Source organism: Excalfactoria chinensis, chromosome 5, assembly GCF_039878825.1.
Source record: "Excalfactoria chinensis isolate bCotChi1 chromosome 5, bCotChi1.hap2, whole genome shotgun sequence".
NCBI classification, from domain to species: domain Eukaryota; kingdom Metazoa; phylum Chordata; class Aves; order Galliformes; family Phasianidae; genus Excalfactoria; species Excalfactoria chinensis.
In genome coordinates, this window is record NC_092829.1 from 32,664,617 (window position 1) to 32,687,546 (window position 22,930).

The window sequence follows — 22,930 nt, forward strand, 5'->3', positions numbered from 1 at the left end:
GACGTGTTGAGTGATGGATATATATATATAGATGATGGCCTTTGGGTCTTCAGTGACACCTCTATCAATTAAATCAAACTATCAAATTTGTTTTGAAAAGCTATTACCATTTTCTCCCATAATCAACCATGTTCTGTCTCAGATCATGTATGTGTGCTGCAGTTATCTCCCTGGAATGTAATTTTGCTTCTGCACTGTCTGAGACTTGTTTGGTGTTGAGTTGAAATATTACCAAAACAAACAGCATGTGAGGGAAATAGTGAGGTTTATGGTGCTGGCATAAACAGGATCACACTGTTCAAATGGAATGAGGTAATATTTCTTTTCGGCGTTTCACACTTGTTAAACAACTATAAAAAGTACAATACATCTGATAGGTACGCTAGTAAAAAATAATATGTTACTACGGACTAACCTAGTCATTTGACAGGTACATTAAAATGCAGTGGCTAAGGGGGGAAAAAAAAGCTGGTTTAAATGAACACAAACACACAACAGCTCTCAAACATCAGCACAAGTACCACAGAACAGATGAAGAAACACCCAGATCATTTCCTGGGAATGCACTAAATGATGTGTGCATGCACCTGATGAGGGCAACCTGATGAGCAATCCATAAACAAAACACAGCACTCCTTTTCAAGCTGTACATGAGACCGGTTTGTAACACAGGAAGTGATTGTGTGTTGTTCCAAAGAATCAAGAGCTTGTCCACCAAAGCATGGATGTTGGTCAATCACCATTGCATCTGAGTGGGTACATAGCATAATAATTATCTTACATTTCTTCCTCTTCAGCTAATGAGAATTATATAAGTAAATCCATTGCTGTTCTGGACATTTTTTCAGGTATTATGGAAAGAAATATAAACTGTTTTGGTTAAAAAATAAATAAGCTCATGTGTTTGGAGAAGTGAATCTACTCACACAACAGTGAAGAAAAAACTCCATCAGAGAAGGAAGTGCAGTTTCTGTTTCTGATACAAATTTTTCCTCAGAGGCAAATTATTGGAGAACAAGTCTTTTGTAGAATTACAGTTTGTGTTTTTGGCATTAGACCCACAGGAGGGTTGTGAAACACTGACAGGAGTTGGCAGGTGGGCTTTTGTCAATGGCCAGGTAGGGCGAGAGTCATAGGAGTCCCTTGTGTAGCCTGGCCTAAAAGAAGTGGGCAAGAGCTATAGACAAGGTTTTTTTCTCTACATTTCCCAGAAAGGCACAGTTTTCTCTCGTCTTCTATGGTCTAACCAGTCTGAAGATGGCAGTAACAGGAAGAAGCAGATACTCACCATTTACTATCAGAAAACCCTGAGGCAAGTCAGCCTTTAATACAGAATCACAGAGTGGCTTAGGTTGGAGGAGAAATTAAAGGTCATTCAGTTCCAAGCCCCCTGCTATAGGTAGGGCTGCTACCCATCAGATCAAGCCACCCAGGGCCCCATTCACCCTAGCCTTGAATGTCTCCAGGGATGGGGCATCCACAGTTCTCTGGGCAGTCTATGTGCCAGTGCCTCACCACACTCTGAATAAAATATTTATTCCTAACATCTGACCTAAATCTCCCCTCTTTTAGTTTAAGGCCAGTCTCCCTTATCCTAGCACTAACTAAGCCTTTTTTTATCTCGGATGGTAAATCCTGAGCAAAGAAGATCCCTGACAAGAGGCAACAGCTGAAATGTGAAACTGAACTGGCATATCCCAGGGGCTCACAGATTTGGCAAAGCTGATGCAGTACTCAGATCTTTTGAAAGAACAGCAGGACTAAATGACGAGCATGTCCCTGGCAGACATTAAGGATTCAGTCACAATGACTATTTTAACAGTTCAGGTTCCTTCTTTTGAGCTTTTCAGTGTCTTTTTGGATAGAATATCAGGCCAGAACTACTCTTTTTATTGCATATTTTCCTGATGTTTGCAGAAGAGGAAGGCAGGCATGGGTACTGTGAGAATACCATATCACCTCTAGCTGTTCTCAAGTGGATGCCTCATTTCAGACATATGGGTGTGTTGGTAGCTGGACTCATAGAAGGGCTGTTCACTCACATATCTGCTGTATGTACTAATTTGGAGGAAAATGTTCTATTTTTTATCTTGGTTTACACAGTTTTTGTTTGTGGGAGTGTCCTGAAAGCAGGAAAAGATGCATCCAAGATGGTCAAATATGTACACAAAAGTGAGGAAAGATCAGACAAAAAGTAACTCTGTGCCTCCCACCTCAAAGAAAAAGAAAATAATATTTGATTGAATTTTGGAGTCTTCAAAAGTTTTATACAAAATCTTTTTGGCAGTTGATTGCAGTGGTGTAGAGCTGCTGTTTTTCTTCAACTTATGCATAACTGCTGTTATCTTCTCCATTTGTGCACTGCTAGGTGGTCATGTCATGGGCATCCATTCTTGTGCTGTGTGCTATTGCACTCTTACCTTGATTTGCTGATAACTCTAAGCACCTTGCTGTGTACAGCCTTCCCTCAACACACACCCATGGCGCTCAGATATCAGACTTCACAAATTCCCTCCCCTTCTCTGTTCATACTTTCCCTTTCAGGCACTAAAGAAGGTGGGGCATGGATAATCCACTTAGTCCTCAACAGGTGCTTCTTAAAGTTTGCAGAGGTACTTCATGAGTCACTGCCAACTGTTGCCTCTAATACTGACCTGACACTCATAGCTCACTTGTATGCAGCTGGGAGCATGATGGGATCATATTGGAGTGCTCACAAGGTAAGAAATTCAGACTAATCCATTAAAAGCTGAAGATGGTCAGGAATGGGTTTGAAATTGGGACTCTTGTCCCTTAGAAAGGTCTTGGGAGATGACAGTCCAAATTCATGCATGCTTTTACTTAGGTAAGACAACCTGATGGGTTTCCTGATACTGGTAGCTCTGTGGATGCATTTTTGGTAGTGAAGAGAAACTGAAATGTAATGGGTGATCCATCTAGAGGCTAGGAAGCAGTCTGAGGCACCAGGAGTTTGCTTGGGACATGATCAAGTGCTCAGAGACCTTCAGTGTGGGACACTCGTGGCTTAACAAATAAACTGAATAAGAGTCTAACTCAACTAGCTCCAGAAACATTGATTCTACAGGCTCAGCCTTTCAGAAGGAAGGGGGACTAATGAACATAATCTGGCAATAGACTTTGTAAGGAAACTGTTTAAAGGAGAGAACGCTCCCCTACTCATCCACTCTACTCTTTCCCCTGTCCTCAACCACTAAAACAGCTCCATGAGAAGGGGCAAAACTAGACTCTTCTTGATGATGAAGGACAGGAGAATTATTCTTCCAGTTTTGCTGCAAGACTTTGAAAATTGCAACAGATACTTATGTGAGGCCATGCTTTTTAAGCACAAATGTTTCAATAACTCTGCAGGTAATTGTTTTGTCATTGTCCTGCAGTGTGAAGAATGCCCATGCAGCTCCCTCTCTGTAAAAATCATAAGGATGAGAAATCTGAGAAAGGCAGATCTGTGTGAGTATCACAGTCTTCCCTTGCAATTCCCAGTAGTTCAGTTCTGAAAGCAGTGAGTATAACTGAGCACTGTAACTTGTGTCTGTGTATAAAGCTGTCACCATGGTTCCAGATACTGTTGTATATTTGAATTTGAACTAATCTTAGAATACAGTCTGTTATAAACAATACCCTTCAGTTTACAGAAGTGTTGCTATTAAAGGAAATACCAAAGGTCTGCTGGAGTAAAATGTGAGGTATCTAAACAGCTGAAAATCTTCAGAACCAGTTTTGCCAAACAAACATTAATTATCAGTTACTTTTTGTGATGTGCTGTGATGAAGGCTGTGAATTCTAATCTTGATGAAAATGCCAAAACTAATGATGAGTGGCTATGGGGTAACACGGGAGCTTTACTACCATCTCTGTCTTTGGCAGACAGCAGAAATACATTCAGATGCTTGCACGTTTCTGTATTTGATTTTTAAAAAGAAAAAAAAAAAAGAGCATTATGAGCATTATATATATATATATATATATATAAGTATATATATATATGAGCATTATATATATATAAAGAATATAAATTTGTTGTCAAACAACTCTTTCTGTGAAATGTTTACTGAAATGTATTTGAAATGCCAGCCTTTCAAAGCAAAAACAATATGACTGAAATGGGGGCTTGGTGGAACTGGGTGAGAGTGGAAGCAAAGACAGAAAATCTCAGTGGTTACTGAGGTAGAAGGAAAGCGTCAGGACTGCTCAAATATCTGTCTTTGGGAGAAGGAATAAGGCAGGTATGCAATGGGAGGGAAGTAGTTAGGAATCTGTATGTATTAAGTAAACACAAGCGAACTCAGCAAGAGTATTTGCCTCCATGGAGACTACAAGTCTTTCAGATAAATACTGGATTGATCCTAAAGGTTTTGCTTGTTTTTTTTTTTTGGTTTTTTTTTGGTTTTTTTTTTTAATGGCTAGTATGTGTTGTCAAAATGTCAGTAAATGAGAAATTAGTCACTATTAAGGAGAAAGCTGAAATAAAGTAATTTTAAAAAACATAGTAATAGCTTTACATCATAATTCAATGAAACCAATAGTAGTATCTCTAACTAAAATGACAAATAATTTCAGGTTTAGAATTAGTCCTTGCTCAGGGATTATTTTGGAAATGCATTTGTCATTTAATTTTTGAATTTACTCATATTTGTAAGCAGATGAAATGTTTAGCTTTATATGTATTTTAGGAAAAGTAGAATCCAACAGTTGTATTTCCCATGCAAAGTTACTTGTTTCCATCACAATTTTTGTATAATTTAAAGTTATTAAGAGAGAAGGCATTGCTGACAGAGTTGAAAGATGGCACAGGAATAGTTCAAGCTGCAAGAAGATATCATGGAGTCAGAATCTGATTAGGTCAGACTGCATTTTTTTGGAAGGTCACATGTCAAAGATGAGTATACTTTGCTTCTCTTTGTGACACTCTGCAGCTAAAGGAGAGACAGCGTCCTCATTTGTGCAGATGGAGTGCTACCTACAACCCACAGCATTCATTCCTCCTTAGATCTTGTGCATATTGTATAACATGGGACTTGTTTTTCAACTTACAGGATGTCTGTGGCAATCTGCTATGATCACAATCACCTGAACTTTTGTGTCAGATAAGGGGTCCTATTTGTATGTGGTGAGAGCATAATAACAAAAATTAGGCTACTAATGTGTGTTGAAATCGGATACGAGTAAGGCTTACTCATGAACCAGAATGATTTGCTTCTACATTAAGTAGAACACAGCATTCCCAAGATGCTGTTGCAATTTCTGCACGTTTGTGTTTGACTACAGATTGAGAATCTGTCCTCAGAAATGGACAGCAGATTCTCTTGGACAGGACAAACACCAAGACATTTTCCCTGCTTCACTCACCCAGGAGATCTGTGGCTCATGAGGTCTGTAGCTCAAAACGGGCAGAATAGGGAGCTGTGACACATTCCTGGGGCAGGGACATGAACATGGCTGCTTCCTACCAGCAGAGAAGAGCTGGTCTTGCTGCTGCTGGGAGGGAACTTAACTGTGTCAGCAGGAACCACCGAGTGCAGAAGTAACGAGGTGAGAAGGGCTGTCAGTTGATATGATGGAGATTGGCTTTCAAAAGACTCCTACCAAGTGTAGGAAGAAACCAGTTGTTGCAGAAGTCTTGTGTTTGCCAAGGGCTGGTCCACCATTCAGGATCTTCCTAGGAATGCTCATTCTTCATCCGCAAGTCCTCCCACCCATTTCTTTGGTAGCTTTGAAGCTTTATGCAGAATGCTGCATTTCCACCACATGAGAGTTTCCTTCTGGAGAGATTTACCTACTGACATTTCAACTCACATCCTGATTGTAACAAGAATTAGACCCACTGTGTAAATTCCCCAGTGCAGATTTCATTTTCAGTGTGACTGTTCCACGCACAGAGGTGCAAGAATGCAAAGTAAGCACCCTGGCTGTCAGCACAAAGCCTTGACTGCTGAGCTGCTGCCACATGTGAGGCCTTTACATTGTGCCTATAGTTAAATGCTGGCCATAGCTTTTCTGCCAGCAGTGAATTTTGAACATTCACTTTGACAGCACCCATGCTGCTCTTAAAGTTGCTGCTTCTATTGTTCCTGTGAACAATCCACTTCAGCTTTCCCACTCAGCCCAGAGCCTGTAGTGCAAACAGCTTGCAGGTTGCTTGCCCCAGCTTGCTTGCTGTGTGCTGTACCAACTTGCTTGTGGGAGCACAGCTAGAACTTGATGCACCTGTGCTTACACCTGGGCACTTTACACAGATCTGGATATCATGGCATTGTCTGTAGGGTTTACTGTTCTTTGGGGAAGGAAATTATGCATCTGCGCTGCACACTCTCTCTTATAGAAGTGAAGCCTGGTTGTTTCAAGGGCTGAAAGTGAAATATCAAGTAATCTCTGCTACGTGCATATACTTCACAAAAAAAATATTCCAATTAGGAGCAAGAAAATGTCTTTAACATTAGGTTACCTTGCTTGGTATTTAGCGAATCTCAGTGTTCCAGAAAGTGTGCACTGGAATGGCCCAGAGCTACAATTTTTAGTTTTTTAAATGTGAAAAAGTAATTATCAATTAGCACTTTATTAGATAAAGCCATATATTTGTCTTTATATATCGCTCATAAAATTACAGAATCATTCAGTTTGGAAAAGACCACTATAACCATCCGGTCCAAACATCTGCCCATCCCCATCACACTCATCAAACATCTGTCAGTGCCATAGCACCACATTTATGTTGGAAGAAGTCCTCATGGTAGATGAAGAAAAATGCTTGGCAATAGGAATTTGAACAAAGAAATAGTTATACAGGCAACTACAAAGTTGCAACAAGTCCTGAGAACAATGATTTCTTAATTGGTTAAGAAACTGAAACAAACAAATATGAGAGCAATTGCCGATCACCAGGAACTCCTCCCTGTGACACCATACCCAAAGGTGGGACATACTTACTGTAATTGTAAGCTGTTTAGATCAGGATCAAAGTCTAACTGAATAACTACTAAGGCACTTGGCAAAATGGAGCTCTGGTTCTGACTGATGTTTATCATAGCAAACTAATAACCACAGTTAATAATAGGAACAACAAATGAATGAGTGATCTCAATACTGTCTGAATCGCCTTTGGAGTTGCAGCTGTTCATAGGCCCTTTCCCTTCTATTCAGTTTTCTCTTGGTTTTCATTCACTCATGTTACCCAACTCTCAGTCTTTCTCACTTCATTGCTACTATCTCCATATGTGATAAAATCCTCTTCAATCTGGACATATTTAAATTCAATAGCTGGTGATAGTTAAAGTCTTTTTTTTGGTAGAAGGAAGAAGAAAGTGAGAGAGAGCTGGGGTATAATTTGTGTTTTTTTTATGCAACTCTGTTTCAGATTCAAATACCTTCATCTGCATTCTTGTCTTGGGCTATGTTGAGACTCTGTGATTACTGACTGAGCTGGTATTAGTGTGGATGATCAAGCTGTGGGAGTTTGTTTTTCTCTTATCAATTGCAAACAGTCTTGCTAAAGCCTGGAGTAACTTTTCAAGTTTGCTATAGTTCAGCTGTGCTGAAAAAGAATGACAGATAGAAGAAAGTTCTTACCACAGCTCTATCTAAGTTTGAGTCGCAAGTTTAGTAGTGGCCTCTTTGATACTCTGAAAATATCGAATGTCCATCTTCTCAAAGAGGATTCTCTTTGAGAAGATACTTGGCTAGTATTTATGACAAAGGGATATCCCAGACCATAAGTGAATAAATTCTCAGAAATACACATTATATATACACAGTATTTATACACATTATATATACACAGTATTTGACACTGCCGGAGGATGCACCTGTGCAGACTTAGTATTCTCATTTTCACTATCAAAACTCAGTGAAAGAAATATCAAGAATATTGTGGTGGAGTGAGCTAAATAAACTCTTTCGTGACCTCTTGATCAATGATTTGTAATATGAAGGTACATTATGTGCAATCCACAATCTAAATTTATAGTAATAAATCTAAATTTTCCTAATACTAATTACCGGTATAGAAGTCTCTATTTGGAATGTTCAGGTTTTTCTTTCCTTCTATAGGCAGCAAGGGGGAAAAATATCAAATGCATCCTGAAAATCTGGAAGATGATTAATGTTCAGATTTTATCAGAAGACTTGAAAGAAATCCTACATAATGTGATTTCATAAATTGCTTTAAGCAATACCTGCTGCAAGGCTATTTACCCCCTTCTGGGGAGGAGGCAGTTCCTGGGAGCCCACCACAGTGCAACCTGCGTGTATTACACAGCTTTAATGCTGTGTTTTATCTAATTAGACAACCTTGTGTTCAAACCACATTTAAGGTAATGCTACACTAAGAAATCAGAAGTTTCTTCACAGTGGGCAAAGATTGCTTCTTAACTAAAGTGCTTGAAGAGTTAACTAGTTAAGTGCCTTTAGAAAAGCTTTTCAAAATGTAAATCTTCACCACAAAAGATCTCTTGATTTCCCAGCCAGGGGACGTTTCAGTGATAGGTTTTGATACCTAAAACCATTCCTTTCCCCCCAACCAGCTCCCTTTATTTCAGCAGCTTCTTTCAGTTTCTATTAATGATCAGAACTTCAGCCTCCTTGACAGGATAAATAGTAGTGAATGCTGCTGAGTGAAGGCCTATAAGAAAAGTATTAAAAAAGTATCTCCTGTTTGCAGTTTACTATCTATAGAGTGCTGTAAGCTTATGTTCTGTGATTTTTTTATTTTTATTTTATTTTATTTTATTTTATTTTATTTTATTTTATTTTATTTTATTTTATTTTATTTTATTTTAATTTGTGGTAGTTTGCTAGTTAAAATGCATCTTCTTGTATACAGTTAGTCAAGCTGATTGCTATGTAAGCCTGTCCTTGCCCACTGCTTCCTCTGAGACTGTCCGGACCAGAACCATCAAGAACTGCAAAGATCCAGTGTGGAATGAAACATTTTTCTTCAGGATCCAGAGCCAAGTAAAAGTAAGATGCAGAGTGGATTTTTTTTTCTTATTGGGACAGAGATCTCATTCTGTGATATGTTTGTAGAGTACCATAAAAAAAATATTTGTAAGGGACTTCAGGGATGTGGGTAAGTGAATGTAAGAACAACATGCAGCAGCAAAATTAGATTTTATTTTGTGATGTGTAGAAAGTAGTTGAGATTTCACAACTATTCGCATAATGTTCTGTCATTTTTCCTTTTTTCTTTCTTCTTTTCTTTTTTAAAATTGCGATTTTCAAGAGTAAAGGTGGGCATTTCAGAGTAAATTGGGCAGCATAACAAGGTACATATGAACCAAGTAATGGCGTAACTTTATTCATCACTGTGAATCACCTCTAAGGTCTTGTGTGGCTCCATGAGTGGGTGGCAAATGGCACCAGGAAGAGCTCTGTTTGGTGGCAGGAAGGAATGGGAGAGTGAGAGGAGCTGAGTACATTCTGAGAACAGCAGAAAAAGAGTCCTATTTCTTTCTGTGTGTGTATTTTACCAAAACCAAACCAAAACAAAAAAACCAAACACAGCCCTACTGAAAAAGACTTGCGTGTACTGGTGGATAGCAAACTGGATATGAGTCAGCAACGTGCCCTTGCAGCTCATAAAGCTAACTGTATCCTGCCCTTGCAGCTCATAAAGCTAACTGTATCCTGCCTTTGCAGCTCATAAAGCTAACTGTATCCTGGGCTGCATCAAAAGCAGTGTGATCAGCAGGGTGCAGGAGATGATTCTAACTTTCTGCTCTGTGCTGTTTAGACCTCATCTGGAGTACTGTGTCCAGGGGTGGAGTTCTCAGTACAGAAGAGACATAGACCTGTTAGAGTGCTTACAGAGGAGGGCCAAAAAAATTCTCCAAGGGATGGAACACCTCCACTGTGGGAACAGGCTGAGAGTGCTGGGGATGTTCAGCCTGGAGAGGAGAAGGCTCCAGGGAGACCTAATAGTAGCCCAAAGTCTCCAAACAGAAATGGTCCTAACCCTTTACCTCTATTCACAGAATATTCTTGAGCTGAAAGTCTATGATGAAAATACAATCACTAAAGATGATCTCCTCTTCACTGTCCTCTTTGATGTTGCTAAAATACAGCTTGGAGAAACTGTTTGCTTGACTTTTCAGTTGAATCCAGAGGTGAGGAATAAAACAGTCTTGCCCACAGGAAGGAAACGTATTTTTTGCTATTACCTTCTTATATGACTTACTGTAAAACAATATGGGAGGGTTTATTTCATATTCATTTGTCCTGCATTTATCCTGTATGTCCAAACTTTGATCGGTACAGTGAAAAGTGCTCCTTACTTTGAACATTTTTGCTAGCTCCTCAATCATTCTGACAGCACAGTTTGTTTGTTTTCCCCATGTCTAGAATCTGTTGCTTAAATAGATTTTGTTGAAGATAGACTCTATTGCTATTGAGTGAAGTTTCTGTCAGAATTTCTTTTCCTGAGACTAGCACTTGAGAGTTTTGGAATGTGCTGGCACAGTTATTGGACTGCTCAGTTAAAGGCTGATAGCTTGACCTGTAATTTTTTTATGCAAAATGGAACATAACACAAAGATCCATGCTGAGGTGCTAAAGCTGATAGATAGCCAACTACTGTAATTTTTTCATTGCTTCTGTGTGTCTGAATGCATGTATGACATCAATATGAATGTACAGTTTAGGTGCTTTACAGAGATGCTGTTTCACTGGCTTTTTGAATAGGATAAGTATTGGTATTCAGCTTGCATAAAGGTGATAATGGCAGGAAGTCTGCTAAATTGTCCCTAAGCTGGTCAGTGTATTATCCCTGTTCTTGGAGTCCTTTTCACGAGAAAAACTGATAATGCCTGGTGCTGTCCTAGAGTATCAATACTCTGATACAAAGTTACACTAGAAAGCCAGGGGTTTAGATAGTTTTAAGGCAATATTTCTAGAAAACTTATGACTGAGGATTCCCCACGTGGCATTTTACTCTGCCTCATCTCTGAATGGACAAGCACAGCCTAAAGGCTGATAGCTAATAAAAGACAGAGAATACTTTCCAAAATCTCTCTAACTCAACTGCTTTTACTCATCTGAGCATACCCCAAAACAAGAGTGAATTTGGGTTTTAGGAGCTATTTCTGGAGCCAAAATAATAAACAAGAATAGTGGTGACAAAGAAAATTAATTCAAATGCTTAAATTAATCTTTTACAGACACAGGAGATGCTGGAAGTTGAGTTTGCATCAGAGAGCATGTGAGTAAAGCGTAAATGGAACCAATCAAATGTAAAACAGATGGTAGAATTTAATATAACGTAGGTCAAAGCAGCATCACAGTCACAGCTGATGTTTATCAAATTATCTGCATACTGGCAAAAGCATTCTCTTCCTTATCTACCAAAAGTAATCCTGGATACTAAACCCACTTCCAAGATATACTGGGATAGATAAGGATGATAGGGACTGCAGCAACTGTATTCAATATTGCTTAGTATTTATTACCGCTACAGGTTGCCTACAGAAGCAGTGGAAGCTTCATCCTTAGAGGTAGGTGTTCAAGGCCAGGCTGGACAGGGACAACCTGATGAAGAACCTGATTTAGTCATTGGCTACTCTGCTCATGACAGAGGACTAGAACTACATGACCTTTAAGGTCCTTCCAACCCAAGCCATTCTTTGATTCTGTGATTATCATAAAAAATGAGGAAGTCACATTTCACATGTCTTCTTTGAAAGCAACAACAAATCTAAAAATCAGTGATTTGTTACAGATTGTATTAGATGAGACAGCCTTTAAGGAAAGTGTTATTCCCACAGTTCATTTGAAGAGATACTTAGATCATGTTCTGATTTCATTTTTTGTTCTTTCAGCCCAGTTCCGCCTGAAAAGCTTATCAGTAATGGTGTCTTGGTGGTAATTTCAAAATATTTATCTATGTTGATTATCTTTCTGGTGTTGGGAATGAGAAGTGTGGGAAGGGCCCCAATAAGTCATTGTAGTCAGAGCTGAAGGAGAGGGAGATGTAGGGTGGGGGGAGGAGGAGTGTTAGGAACTGGCAGTCATCTGCCTCCATGGCTCATGGGGTGAGGATGTATTAAGAAAGAGTGAACATAGTCACTGGGGATACCCACAGGCCAGTCCTCCATCACCAGCTGATAGCAAGCTTCTTGGCAGAGCCTGAAGTGCTCCGTCATCTGCTTGCTGCCTCTGTGTCATTCCCCCTGGGAACTACTCCTGGGACTCACACAGAGCCATCCTTGTCCTAGATGAATTGAAACTGGCATTCCTGTCTGCCCCTAACTCATTGCTTGGAGGGAGGTAGCACTTGACTGTACAGCTTCACACAAGTGATTTGGCTGCCCATTAGTCCATCTTCAGAAGGCCTTGGCATACACCCACTCCTTCTTTCATTATGTCCCCTTCCTTCCTATCCCATGGAAAGACACACTGCTACAGCCATTTTTCTTTCAGATGGTACATCATAAGAGTATCTGTACCTGCCAAACACACAATGGGCAGGTGTCCAGACCCCAGGAACCCAGGTGGCCAGAGATAAATAGCAAATTGACTCATATGTGGCATGGTTTGGATATTTAATTCTCTCATTATTCATCTCTGTGGCAGTCTCGTGAAGCTTGCTGCTTGGAAGTCCTTGTGGACAGTAGGCAGAAGAAAGAAGCTTCAGGTTAGACTTTAAGCTTTATCATGGAAAAAAAATGTGCTAGAAGAAAGGAAATGTGATGACTGGATCTTAAACCCTGTGAAGTAGGGGTTTAAGGTTACTTTTATCCAGTAATTTCCCTCATTATTTTATTTTATTTTATTTTATTTTATTTTATTTTATTTTATTTTATTTTATTTTATTTTATTTTATTTTATTTTATTTTATTTTATTTTATTTTATTTTATTTTATTTTTATTACCAGTGGAGCACAGATATTAGATTGTTGCAAATAAGAGTTGCATACATCCAACAATTAGTGTTTATGCCAAATAGCAAAATTGGATCACGAACCTTATTAGTACTGTAGAATAGATGTAAATGCATTTTTCTATCTTAATTATCTCAGTTAAGCCCAGTTTTCCCATATGGCTGAATTTCTTGAACAGCTACTGCTTTTTTTGCCTCTTTTTTTACCCTCTCTTCCCCCTTCCCCCTCCACCTCCCCCTTACCATAGTATTTCCTATTTGGGAATACACTTTTCTGTTTGTTTTAGAGAAGGACTTCCTGTTCACAGTGAAGGGATCCTATGAACAGAACCAGACCCTGTCACTGGGCTCTTCCCTGCAACCCCCAAGGCCTCTTATCTTCCATTATCTCAAATATGGTCTGAGAGAGCTGTGCATGGCTCTGGCAGAAAAGAAGCCACACTTCTTCTTGGTACGTGATCTTCTGCTTGAGTAAGCACAGCAAAGTCATGGTTTTCTATATTTCACTGGGACATATGGAAAGAATTATTATTGTTAATATTATTATTTTAATTGGAAGTCAATTTTTGTGATCATCTGCTCTGGAAGAGCACTCAGACACCTCGATACCAATTTGGAAGCTGCTGGGAGTCAATCCTATTATTAAAAAGAGTTGGTGACAATCCTTTTTATGGTGTATACATTAAATATTTTTCTACTTTTAAATCTATTTTTTTTAGTGTACCTCAGGTGAAGAGAAAAAAAACTGTGTTGCATCCCTCACCATTCCTCTGGATTCACTTCCCTTCAAGGAGAAAGTAGCAGTGGCAGAGGTGATTGAAAATAACCCGTTAGAATAAATCTGAGGCTGTGATCCCAAGATCAACAAGCATTAGTTAACCAGATTACCATGAATTAGAAGTTTAGATATCTAACTGCTAATCCTCCTTTTCTGCAGTCCGCTGAGCATTAGAAAACTATGCAAAATAATAAAAGTCTATGCCAGGTAGGAAGGGGGTAGAGTGCCCTTAAGGATTTTGGTTTATTGTAATTGTTTTATTCAAAGGACTTTATAATAACACTGGCCTGTATAAGCTCTCACACAGTGTAAGTGACGATTCTCATATTTTATGTCTGTGATTCTGGCAATATACGATCTGTCTGGGTTTTTTTTTTTTCCTATCTGTGTTGAAATTTGCCACCCTCTGATGTTTTAAGTAGGCTTTTTCATGGGATGGAAATTCCTGATGCTAGTGCTGACACAAAGACGGGTATCATGCAGCTGCGATCTCAGCAAGTTCTGCATAACCAGGAAGGGTTTTACACCTTGCTTGAAATTACAATTCAGTAAAAATACTGTGCTTCTGGAATAGATTTATTTTGTTCTTAAGATGGTACACAGGTGTGATAAACTTATATTCCCATACAAAGAGGGTTCTGGACCTGCACGTGTTCATCTGAACTGAGCAGAAACAAAAATCACAGTCAAAACTTTGAGAGAAAGGTTTCTGTGATCAGTTGGACTAATACAGGCCAGAGTGTTTGCAAACAGTGAAGCAAGGCAAGGCACACTCACAGAGCTGGTGCTAGATTTTGCTGCATACACTGATGTGTATATCTAAAATGGCTGAAGCTTCTGTATAAATGTTAGTGGACTTGGACAGTGGACTTGAAGAAGTGCTAGAAATTGGGTGGGTTTTCTTATTGTTTCGACCTTGTATGTCCAACATTGCTCTCATAAAAAGTGAAGAGCTTCAAATATAACTGCAAGGAAAGGACATAAGAAAATCTCCAGTACTTATTATGTGTTGTGGTTTTCTTTGTTTTGTATTGTTTCCCAGAACGAAGCAGTCAATTTATATGTGAATTCGACAGACTGGTAAGAAATTCTGCCCTTATGTTTTGTGGTTTTGTGAAGATCTTTTCTGGCTGAAAAAAATCGTGATATTACAAGTTTAGAAAAAAATATTTATGCCTTATTTTCCTTGGTTGTAAGGAATTCAGAATAGTTGAATATATAAAACTTGGAGTAATTCAGGCAATAATTTTTTTTATGTTTCACTGTTTGAGGTACCTGTAAATGGATACAGTATGTTAGATGCTTCTAGAAAATCGGTGTAGAAGAAAAAAGATCTATTTTTTTCTCTAAAGCTTTACATCCTTTTCACTTGATCTTTTCTGATACGCCTTTGTAGGAGCACAGTAGCAGCTTTTAAAATCCTGATTATTAAATTTACAACTTGTGACCAGAGGTCCAGACCTTATTTGTAAGTGATCACATACTCAAGCTTCTCATATTCCTTTTAACCATGGACTCTGTCTTTCTGAGGTCAAGAAACCTTGATGTTCGCTTGGAGTTTGATCTATGCATGGAGGAGAAAATTTTCCTACAGAAACGGAGGAAGTTGGTGGCTACTGCTTTGAAAAAAGCACTCAAGTTAGAACAGGACCTACAAGACCATGAGGTATGGGGAGCACCATTGGGCCTGGACAGTGTTGTGTGACAGGAATGAGTCAGATCCACAGCCAGTCATGTATCATTCCTTAACCAGCACTGATGTGTTCAGTGCCCCATGTAAATCATCAAGAAATGTTTAGATTAAGCAATGTGAGAGCAAGAGTTAAGAGTGTGAACTTGTTCATGTGCTTGCTGCTGTGGGAATGTTTTATATTATAGGGGGGGAATATGCTGTAAGATCAGGTACTACAGAATTGAAGTTTTCATTTTGGGAGCATTTTTACCTTTGCTTTTCACTTTGCCCAGGACAGATGGACCAAAGGCATGTTAAATATTAAGTGACAAAATGGTCATATAATTGAGTAAATGATGCTCACTGCTTACACCAGTATATTATTTCTCATTAGCACATTATTTTCAGTGGGAAAAACAAAAACAAGCAAACAAACAACAAGAAAACGGCATGTTTCCTTTATTATACCGAAATCAGAGTGCTTTGCTTTAAACTGAAATGCTTGGTCTGCAGCAGGTGAAAGAAACCCAACTATGTATTTTCTTGATACAATTGCCTGGAAATGTGTATAGGAAATGTCATTTCGACACTACTCTCCCAGTGGGTTTTAGTTGGAGGAATTTATTTTCCTGTAATGTAATTTAGGTTTCTATTTAGCTGGCCTTTGTGCTTTATCTCTGCAATTATATAGTCTAGATACTTATGGGAAATGTAATCCAGTCTTTATATTTGACTTATTAGGGAGGATGAACATTTCTGGTTCTCAAAATAGAGCTCTCAAGAGATGATGTTCCATGAAGGGAAATGCAACCTAATATTGAAAATATTGAAAGTTATGAGCTGTTTCAGTAATCCAGCATGTTACAATATAGAACACCATTTTCTGTAGATGAAAAATATCTAAACTGGCAAATTGTCTTTTTCCTTTTTTCTTAATTTCTCTGTAAAGTGCCAGCATTTCATCTTTTTCTCCTCTGCTTGGGGAAATGATGTAATGTCAGAATTCTTGCAAGAAAGAAATGCTGTAGTTCATGTAGCTGAGACATAATGTGCTCATATGAACTATGTTGTTGCTTACTAAGTGCTGTGTTCACGCTTAAAAAGGTTCCAGTTGTAGCAGTCATGACAACAGGAGGTGGCACCCGGGCACTGACATCTTTGTTAGGCAACCTGCTGGGTCTTCAAAAGCTGGGTCTCTTAGATGCTATTTCTTACATCACTGGGTCATCTGGCTCAACATGGTAAGGAGACTCTGAACAGAGATGTTGTTTTTCAGCTTTATAGACTGCTGTATGATATTTATTCTCTTTGTTGTGGCAAAGGAAGATGTATGTATTTAGCCTCAGGCTTTTTACTTTTGTATTAGGAAAATATTATAAACCATTTCTGTTGTTTTTATGATGTTGGAATTTTCAGTTTCTTCTCCCAAATCAGCTTTATCTTGATTTTCATCTGCTTAACATTTAACAGTTAACTTGCAAGGCATAGCACTTTAATGATGTGTAATAAACAATTCAGTCATATGTGATAGAATTTTCTGGCACCTAAATAAAAATCTAGATCAAAGAATCTCCGAGCCTCAGACATGTTTTCATGTTTTTAATGAATCTCCACTAGTTGTTTTTTGTTTGTTTATTTGTTTTTCTTGTGGACCTTAAATCCAAGTCTGGAAAAGATTCATAAGTATATGACCATGTGCTTGCTTTCTTTTTCTCAGGACACTGGCACATTTGTATCAGAGCCCTGACTGGTCGCACAAGGATATCTCTGGACCTATCCGTGAAGTCCGCAGGCACATGACCAAGAGCAAACTGAGCTGCTTTTCCCTGGAGAGCTTGAAGTACTATGACCAAGAGCTAAAGCTGCGGAAGCAAGAAGGATACCAGATCTCTAGCATTGATTTCTGGGGGCTCCTGCTGGAAAGAGCATTATGTGATGGGGTAGCATGTCTATATTTCGCTTAACAAGTCTTGAATACCACTGTACAGAAATAGAAGCTCCAGGGACAGGCACTATCCTGAGAGCCTGCCAGTTTATCAGACGGATGGTTTCTGTTGATTAACAAAGGGCTTTTGACTTTGTATCTCTGTCAACATATAGTTACCACTCTGTGGGATATTTGGTAGGGCAGGAAAACCGTATCTCACTATACCTATATGAGTATCTGAACATTGGGTTCCAGCACCCTTATTTTGGTTTCTTTTGCTCTATTTAATCCTGTGAGAACTTGCATAATCCATGCAAAATGAATGTATTTACTCAGAGGAATGAAAATCCTCTGTACCACAAAATTCCTATAGCTTATCTGAAATCAAGTAAGCCTTTGTGGGTGCATAAATGCTCAGGTCATTCTTCAGTTACAAAAATAATAATAATGCTCAGGCACAAAATGAGTAGAAAGAATAAGAAATGTAGCTGGAAATAAATATTTATTTTTCTGTAATTTTCCAAGTCCACACACAATGTCAAGAAAGTCCCTTGGGTTTCTTCTTTTTCTTTTTCTGGACAATACACAGAAAAACAATCACAAACTGTCTGATGAGAGACGGGCATTAACTCAAGGTCAGAATCCCCTACCAATCTACATGATCCTCAACATCAAAGATGACTACAGCCTGTCAGAGTTTAAAGGTGATGGCAAAACCAAACAGTATCTGGATTCAGTTGTATTTCTGTTACCAATTACAGTATATCCTGCAACCCCTTGCATTGACAAATTGTAGCATTTATAAACAGTTCTTTATCTTCCTCTTCAATTTTCAGACTTTTGTCTAGTCTCTGAGGGAAATCCAGCTTCTATGGGACAGGAGAAATGTGGGGACAGTATTTAGGGCAGCCAAAGTATTCTCAAATCAGAGCCTTAGCTCTATGTATGGGGTAATTTGGGCTGACTTCTTTTGGTAAAGACTTCATTTATGTACTGTCTTGAGAGGCTCATTGGAAAGTGCCATAGGAACAGGTTGGGGGAACATTGTTTGAGAGTGTGTCTGAAACTGTCTTAATGATGTCATTACCATGATGAAGGCCAGTCTGTGATTACCCTGCTCATAGGGTTTGTCATGAAGTTGTTTCCCTGTCATTTCAGGGTTGTTTCCTGCTAGGAGATGTGGATAGAATGAATTAAAATGTCCATTTTGTTTCTCTGCAGAATGGGTTGAGTTCACACCTTATGAGGTCGGGTTTCTAAAATACGGTGCCTTCATTCGTGCAGAAGATTTTGGCAGCAAGTTCTTCATGGGTCGCTTGATGAAGAAGCTTCCTGAGTCTCGGATCTGCTTCATGAAAGGTGATGTGCTTCCTTGGTAAACTTTGGATAGCATAAAAATATACTTAATACGTACAATCCCTAAATATTCTGGCAGTGCCCTGCAACATACAGGACTGAAGTGTGCAGTTCTTGCATGATTAAATCAATGTGTTTTGCTATCCTTATTTCAGTAAAGTACTCCCAGTAGTGCAGGAAGGACAGCTTTGCTATTTTTATGTAACTCTTCTTGTTTTATTTTTTTCTAATACTAGAATTCTTTATGACACTGCTTTCTATCCTGGTTCACTCTCCTGCTTCTACAAAATAGTCCTTTACATGTAAATAAGTATGATACACAACAGCTCACCAACACCAGTAAGAAATGATGTTCTTATGACTGAAAAACCCACATTAAAAACAATAATGTTTGGTATTCTTTATCTGAAGTGCAGAGAAATTGAGCACCTCAAGATATTATGCAAAAAGCCTAGACTCATATTGCTACTATGTTTAGAAAATACCTAGGCATGAGGAAGACTATGTTTAGCTTCACAGACCCTAATTCTCTGAGCATTAATGATTATATTTTTGTAGTGGTGTCATGAGTAAAGAGAAGAGGAAGCTGGGGGACAGGACTCATGTTGTCACAGGAGCCAAGAGTATGTATAGGTCTAAAAAGGGGAGAACAAATTCATGGAAGGTAGTTTCACTGGTGACAGTGTAGCACTAGAGCCACCAGCTACTGGAACTACCAAGTCCAGACCCATGAAATGCTGGAGAGTGGAGAAGAGACGCCATTGTACTTTCCATTTCCTTGTATCCTTCTGTGCTAACATTCAGAGAAAGGAGGTGGATTATGGAGTTACATGGGACAATGAAGCCATCTTCTGAGAACATTTTTGCAGTGTCTGTGGTGTGGTCATACCCAAGGTAGCCAGGTAGCAAGCACACGCAGCACATCCAGTCTAGGCTGAGCTCTGTGTTCCTGTCCTCAGAACCTGAAATGGGCCAAAGCCATTGGTGCATCTTTAGAAGCGTAAGAGTGGAGATTTAGAGCTATGTTGCCACCTAGTGATATACTCTGGAAGTGCCCTCTTGAGGTACAATTAAAATACACTGGTAGTGAAACATGAAACATAAAAGGTGAAGGAAGAGTGTAATTTACAAGAAGAAATAACGTCTTAAGTGAGAGGACAAAAGTGCAAGAACTACGGGAATGAGGAGATGGAAATAAGTTTCACTCAAAATAACTTGTGGAAAGGAGAAACATACAACAGATGTTGAAGGTGTCTTGTTTTAGGGGACCTAAATAGTCTGCAGACCATCTCAAATTATGCTCTAACCACTTGGATCGTGGCTGTTCGGGAGCAATCCTTAAATCTTTAATTATGAATATAATTGTTTATGACATTCTTTACAGATCAAACCCTTGCTTTATGTGAATTGGCATGGTTTTACTCTCTCATAGAACAGGAATATGCAGGCTAGAAAATGGTGGCTTGCAATATGTACAGGTAATAGCTGTGTGTGACAGTGACTTATGGTAGCTGAAGGCCTGGTATAATGTTTAAAACCATTTAGGTTCCTCTTGAGGACAAACTGTGAGTTGCTGTGAAAGAACTTACTAATATTTTTTTATGAGAAGACACTTTGCATGTGCTAGAAGCCTGTGGAAAGATCAAAGGGATATTTTCCATTTAAATGTTTCTAAGCAGTTTCCTTGTTCTCTGTCATTCCACAGGCCTGTGGAGCAATGTCTTTTCCTACAACCTCTTGGATGCTTGGCATTCGTCAGATCCTTCAGAAGGGTTCTCACTGAGGTGCACTCAACCCAAAGCTGTTGAAGTTGGTTGGTTATATTTCTGTACCTGTTACCTTACAAATCTTTAAATGAATATAACATCTGGATGCACATAGTAGGAAATCTTTATTTTAAGTATTATGAAATTGCTATCAAAACAATGGCTTGTTTATCTGCTCTACCCATCAGAAGGAGATGAACCTTCTCCACCAGCCAGGAACCACGAGTTGGAGACATATGTAGTCACTCCTGAATGTGGCATCATGGGCATTGTTCGGGAAGTCCTGACTGAGCGAGTAATGGTCTCAAAGTTCTTCAACTTCCTAAAGGGGTTCCAGATGCATAATGAATACCTTCAGAGTAAAAGTTTTTGTATATGGAAAGGTAAACATCCCTAAATGCTTTCTTGTTCGTATGCGGGGTTTTTTTGTGTGTGTGTTTAGTTTTTTTCTGGTTAGATGATTGGTTTTTTCAATAGTGAAGAGAAGACCAAAGATGAATAGGCATTATTCTTTGCTTTGGAAACAAAAATTTCAAGATAAGTGGTCAAATTTTGAAAGTGAATTTGCAAAATGGCTCTAATTATGGCACAGCTCTGCTTCTATTGAAATTAAAATGTTAACAGATACTCCAAGAAATACCTTGGTTCCTAGGAAGGGCAACTGCTGCTCATCAGGAATGGAAAAAGGTCAACATGAGAAGTGAAGGAGCTGTCTTCTTACTGTGGACAGATCTTTCTTTTCTGAGTCAAGATGGAACTTCAGTAATGCAGCAGGATCTTGGAAAACAAAAGTAATGAGAAGAGGCCTTTTTTTGCCCTCTTTTATTAGCTAAACAACAAATATATTACTTCTTCCCTGAATCACTCATCATAAGAAATATTTCCTTTTAGATACTGTGCTAGAGAATTTTCCCAACCAGCTGACAGAAACAGCAGAGTTCCTGTGCCTTGCAGATACAGCAGGATACATTGATATCAGCTACCCACCACTCATGAGGCCAGAGAGGAAAGTGGATGTTGTCCTACACTTAAACTATTCTTCTGGATCACAGACATCGGTGTGATAACCACTTGGTTCACTTGTGTAATTATGACTGTCTTTTCTTCCTTTTAAGCTCCGAAAGAGTCAGAATAATTAATGCAGAAAAAGTTAAATGTGGGAGAAGAGGATTCTTGGCATTCAGTCCCTGTTTCCTAGATATCTGGATCTTGTATTAATATAAGATTTAAGTTTATCATGACAAATCCCTTAGGGAGAACTTCAGAAGTAGTATCAGTTTAATGTCTTTTATTTTAATCAAGTTCATCATAGGTAAGCATTATCTTAGATACCTATACACTCCTGGGACCTCGACATGGCTGCTTGTGTATTCTGTGTGAAGAGTTTCTCCACTAAGGAATATGTACTTGTGTCACCCCTGCACACAGCTATGAACATCTTACTTATCTTGCAGATAAAGGCTGAGGAGGAGTAGGTAGAACAATCATCAGGAGTGCTAGTTGATGTCTTGGTCTGGAAATGTTGTTCTGTTGATAACCAATACATAATTCCTCATGAAAGAAACAAAAACCAGAAGAAACATTGACAGTGATTACTATTTCCTGATCTTTGTGAAGTGCCTGTGGTGAATGTGTTGTGCATTATGAAAAGTTGAGGGGAAGTTAGAGTTTCTGACTTTTTTTCCTGTCTGAATGTAGCCTTTGGAAGAAGCCTCCAAGTATTTCTCAAAACAGGGAATTCCATTTCCAAAAATCCACCTGAGTGAAGAGGAAAAGAAAAATCTAAAGGAGTGCTACATCTTTGAAGATGCAGAGACCCAAGGGGCACCAACAGTGGTGTTTTTCCCTCTGGTGAATGACACATTCAGAAAATACAAAGAGCCAGGTAAGCCATGGGACTGAGTTGATCCTCCCACCACCCCTGCAGACTTCATTTGTATTGGAATGGAAGGCAAGGGCTGGTGCAGACCCTTTCCTGCCCTAATGTGGTTCCTATAGAAAGGACTGTGGGTGTTAAGTTAGAGAGGAACAGTGTTCCTCTGGAGAAGAGGATGCAAGACCATCCCTATGCCTTGTCAACGACTTTTCTTGATTTGGCAGGTGTGGAGCGCAGCTCTGCTGAGATGGCACAGGGAAATGTGGATGTTTCTGGCCTTTTTTCCCCATACTGCATAAACAGCTTTACCTACACAGAGGAACAGTTTGACAATCTGGTAAAGCTGACCAGCTACAACATTCAGAACAACAAGCATCTGATTCTTCAGGCTTTGAATTCAGCAATAGAGCGGAAACGACAACACAAAAAATAAATGCTGTCCTAAGTTTCAGAAAGATGTCTGCATTGCTTTTTCTCCCCTGCAGAAGAATCAGAACCTGCTGGTGAATGAATATATGGACTTGGGAAAGTCTTGAGACTTATCTCAGCTTGTGGTTCTTCTACACCAAGAAGCAATCCTAGATAAACCCATCAAACAAAAAACCAATTACTTTCATGCTTTATTAAAGTAGGTTTGCACTGCTAATGAGTATTTTTTCATGTGTATGT

The 22,930-nt window shown here is 39.0% G+C and overlaps 1 protein-coding gene across 1 annotated transcript; it reads left to right on the forward strand.

The window, feature by feature from the left end:
* Positions 1–2,690: 2,690 nt before the first annotated feature.
* On the forward strand, positions 2,691–22,694 carry LOC140253638 (cytosolic phospholipase A2 epsilon-like). The gene is made up of 20 exons (XM_072339384.1): positions 2,691–2,720; positions 3,396–3,468; positions 8,837–8,973; positions 9,987–10,118; positions 11,169–11,209; positions 11,826–11,868; positions 12,580–12,640; positions 13,174–13,337; positions 13,606–13,698; positions 14,707–14,744; positions 15,195–15,330; positions 16,441–16,577; positions 17,054–17,276; positions 17,853–17,967; positions 18,485–18,622; positions 20,325–20,432; positions 20,574–20,768; positions 21,277–21,443; positions 22,084–22,270; positions 22,486–22,694. Exons 1-20 carry the CDS (start codon positions 2,691–2,693, stop codon positions 22,692–22,694), a joined length of 2,427 nt encoding a protein of 808 aa, XP_072195485.1.
* Positions 22,695–22,930: the final 236 nt, after the last annotated feature.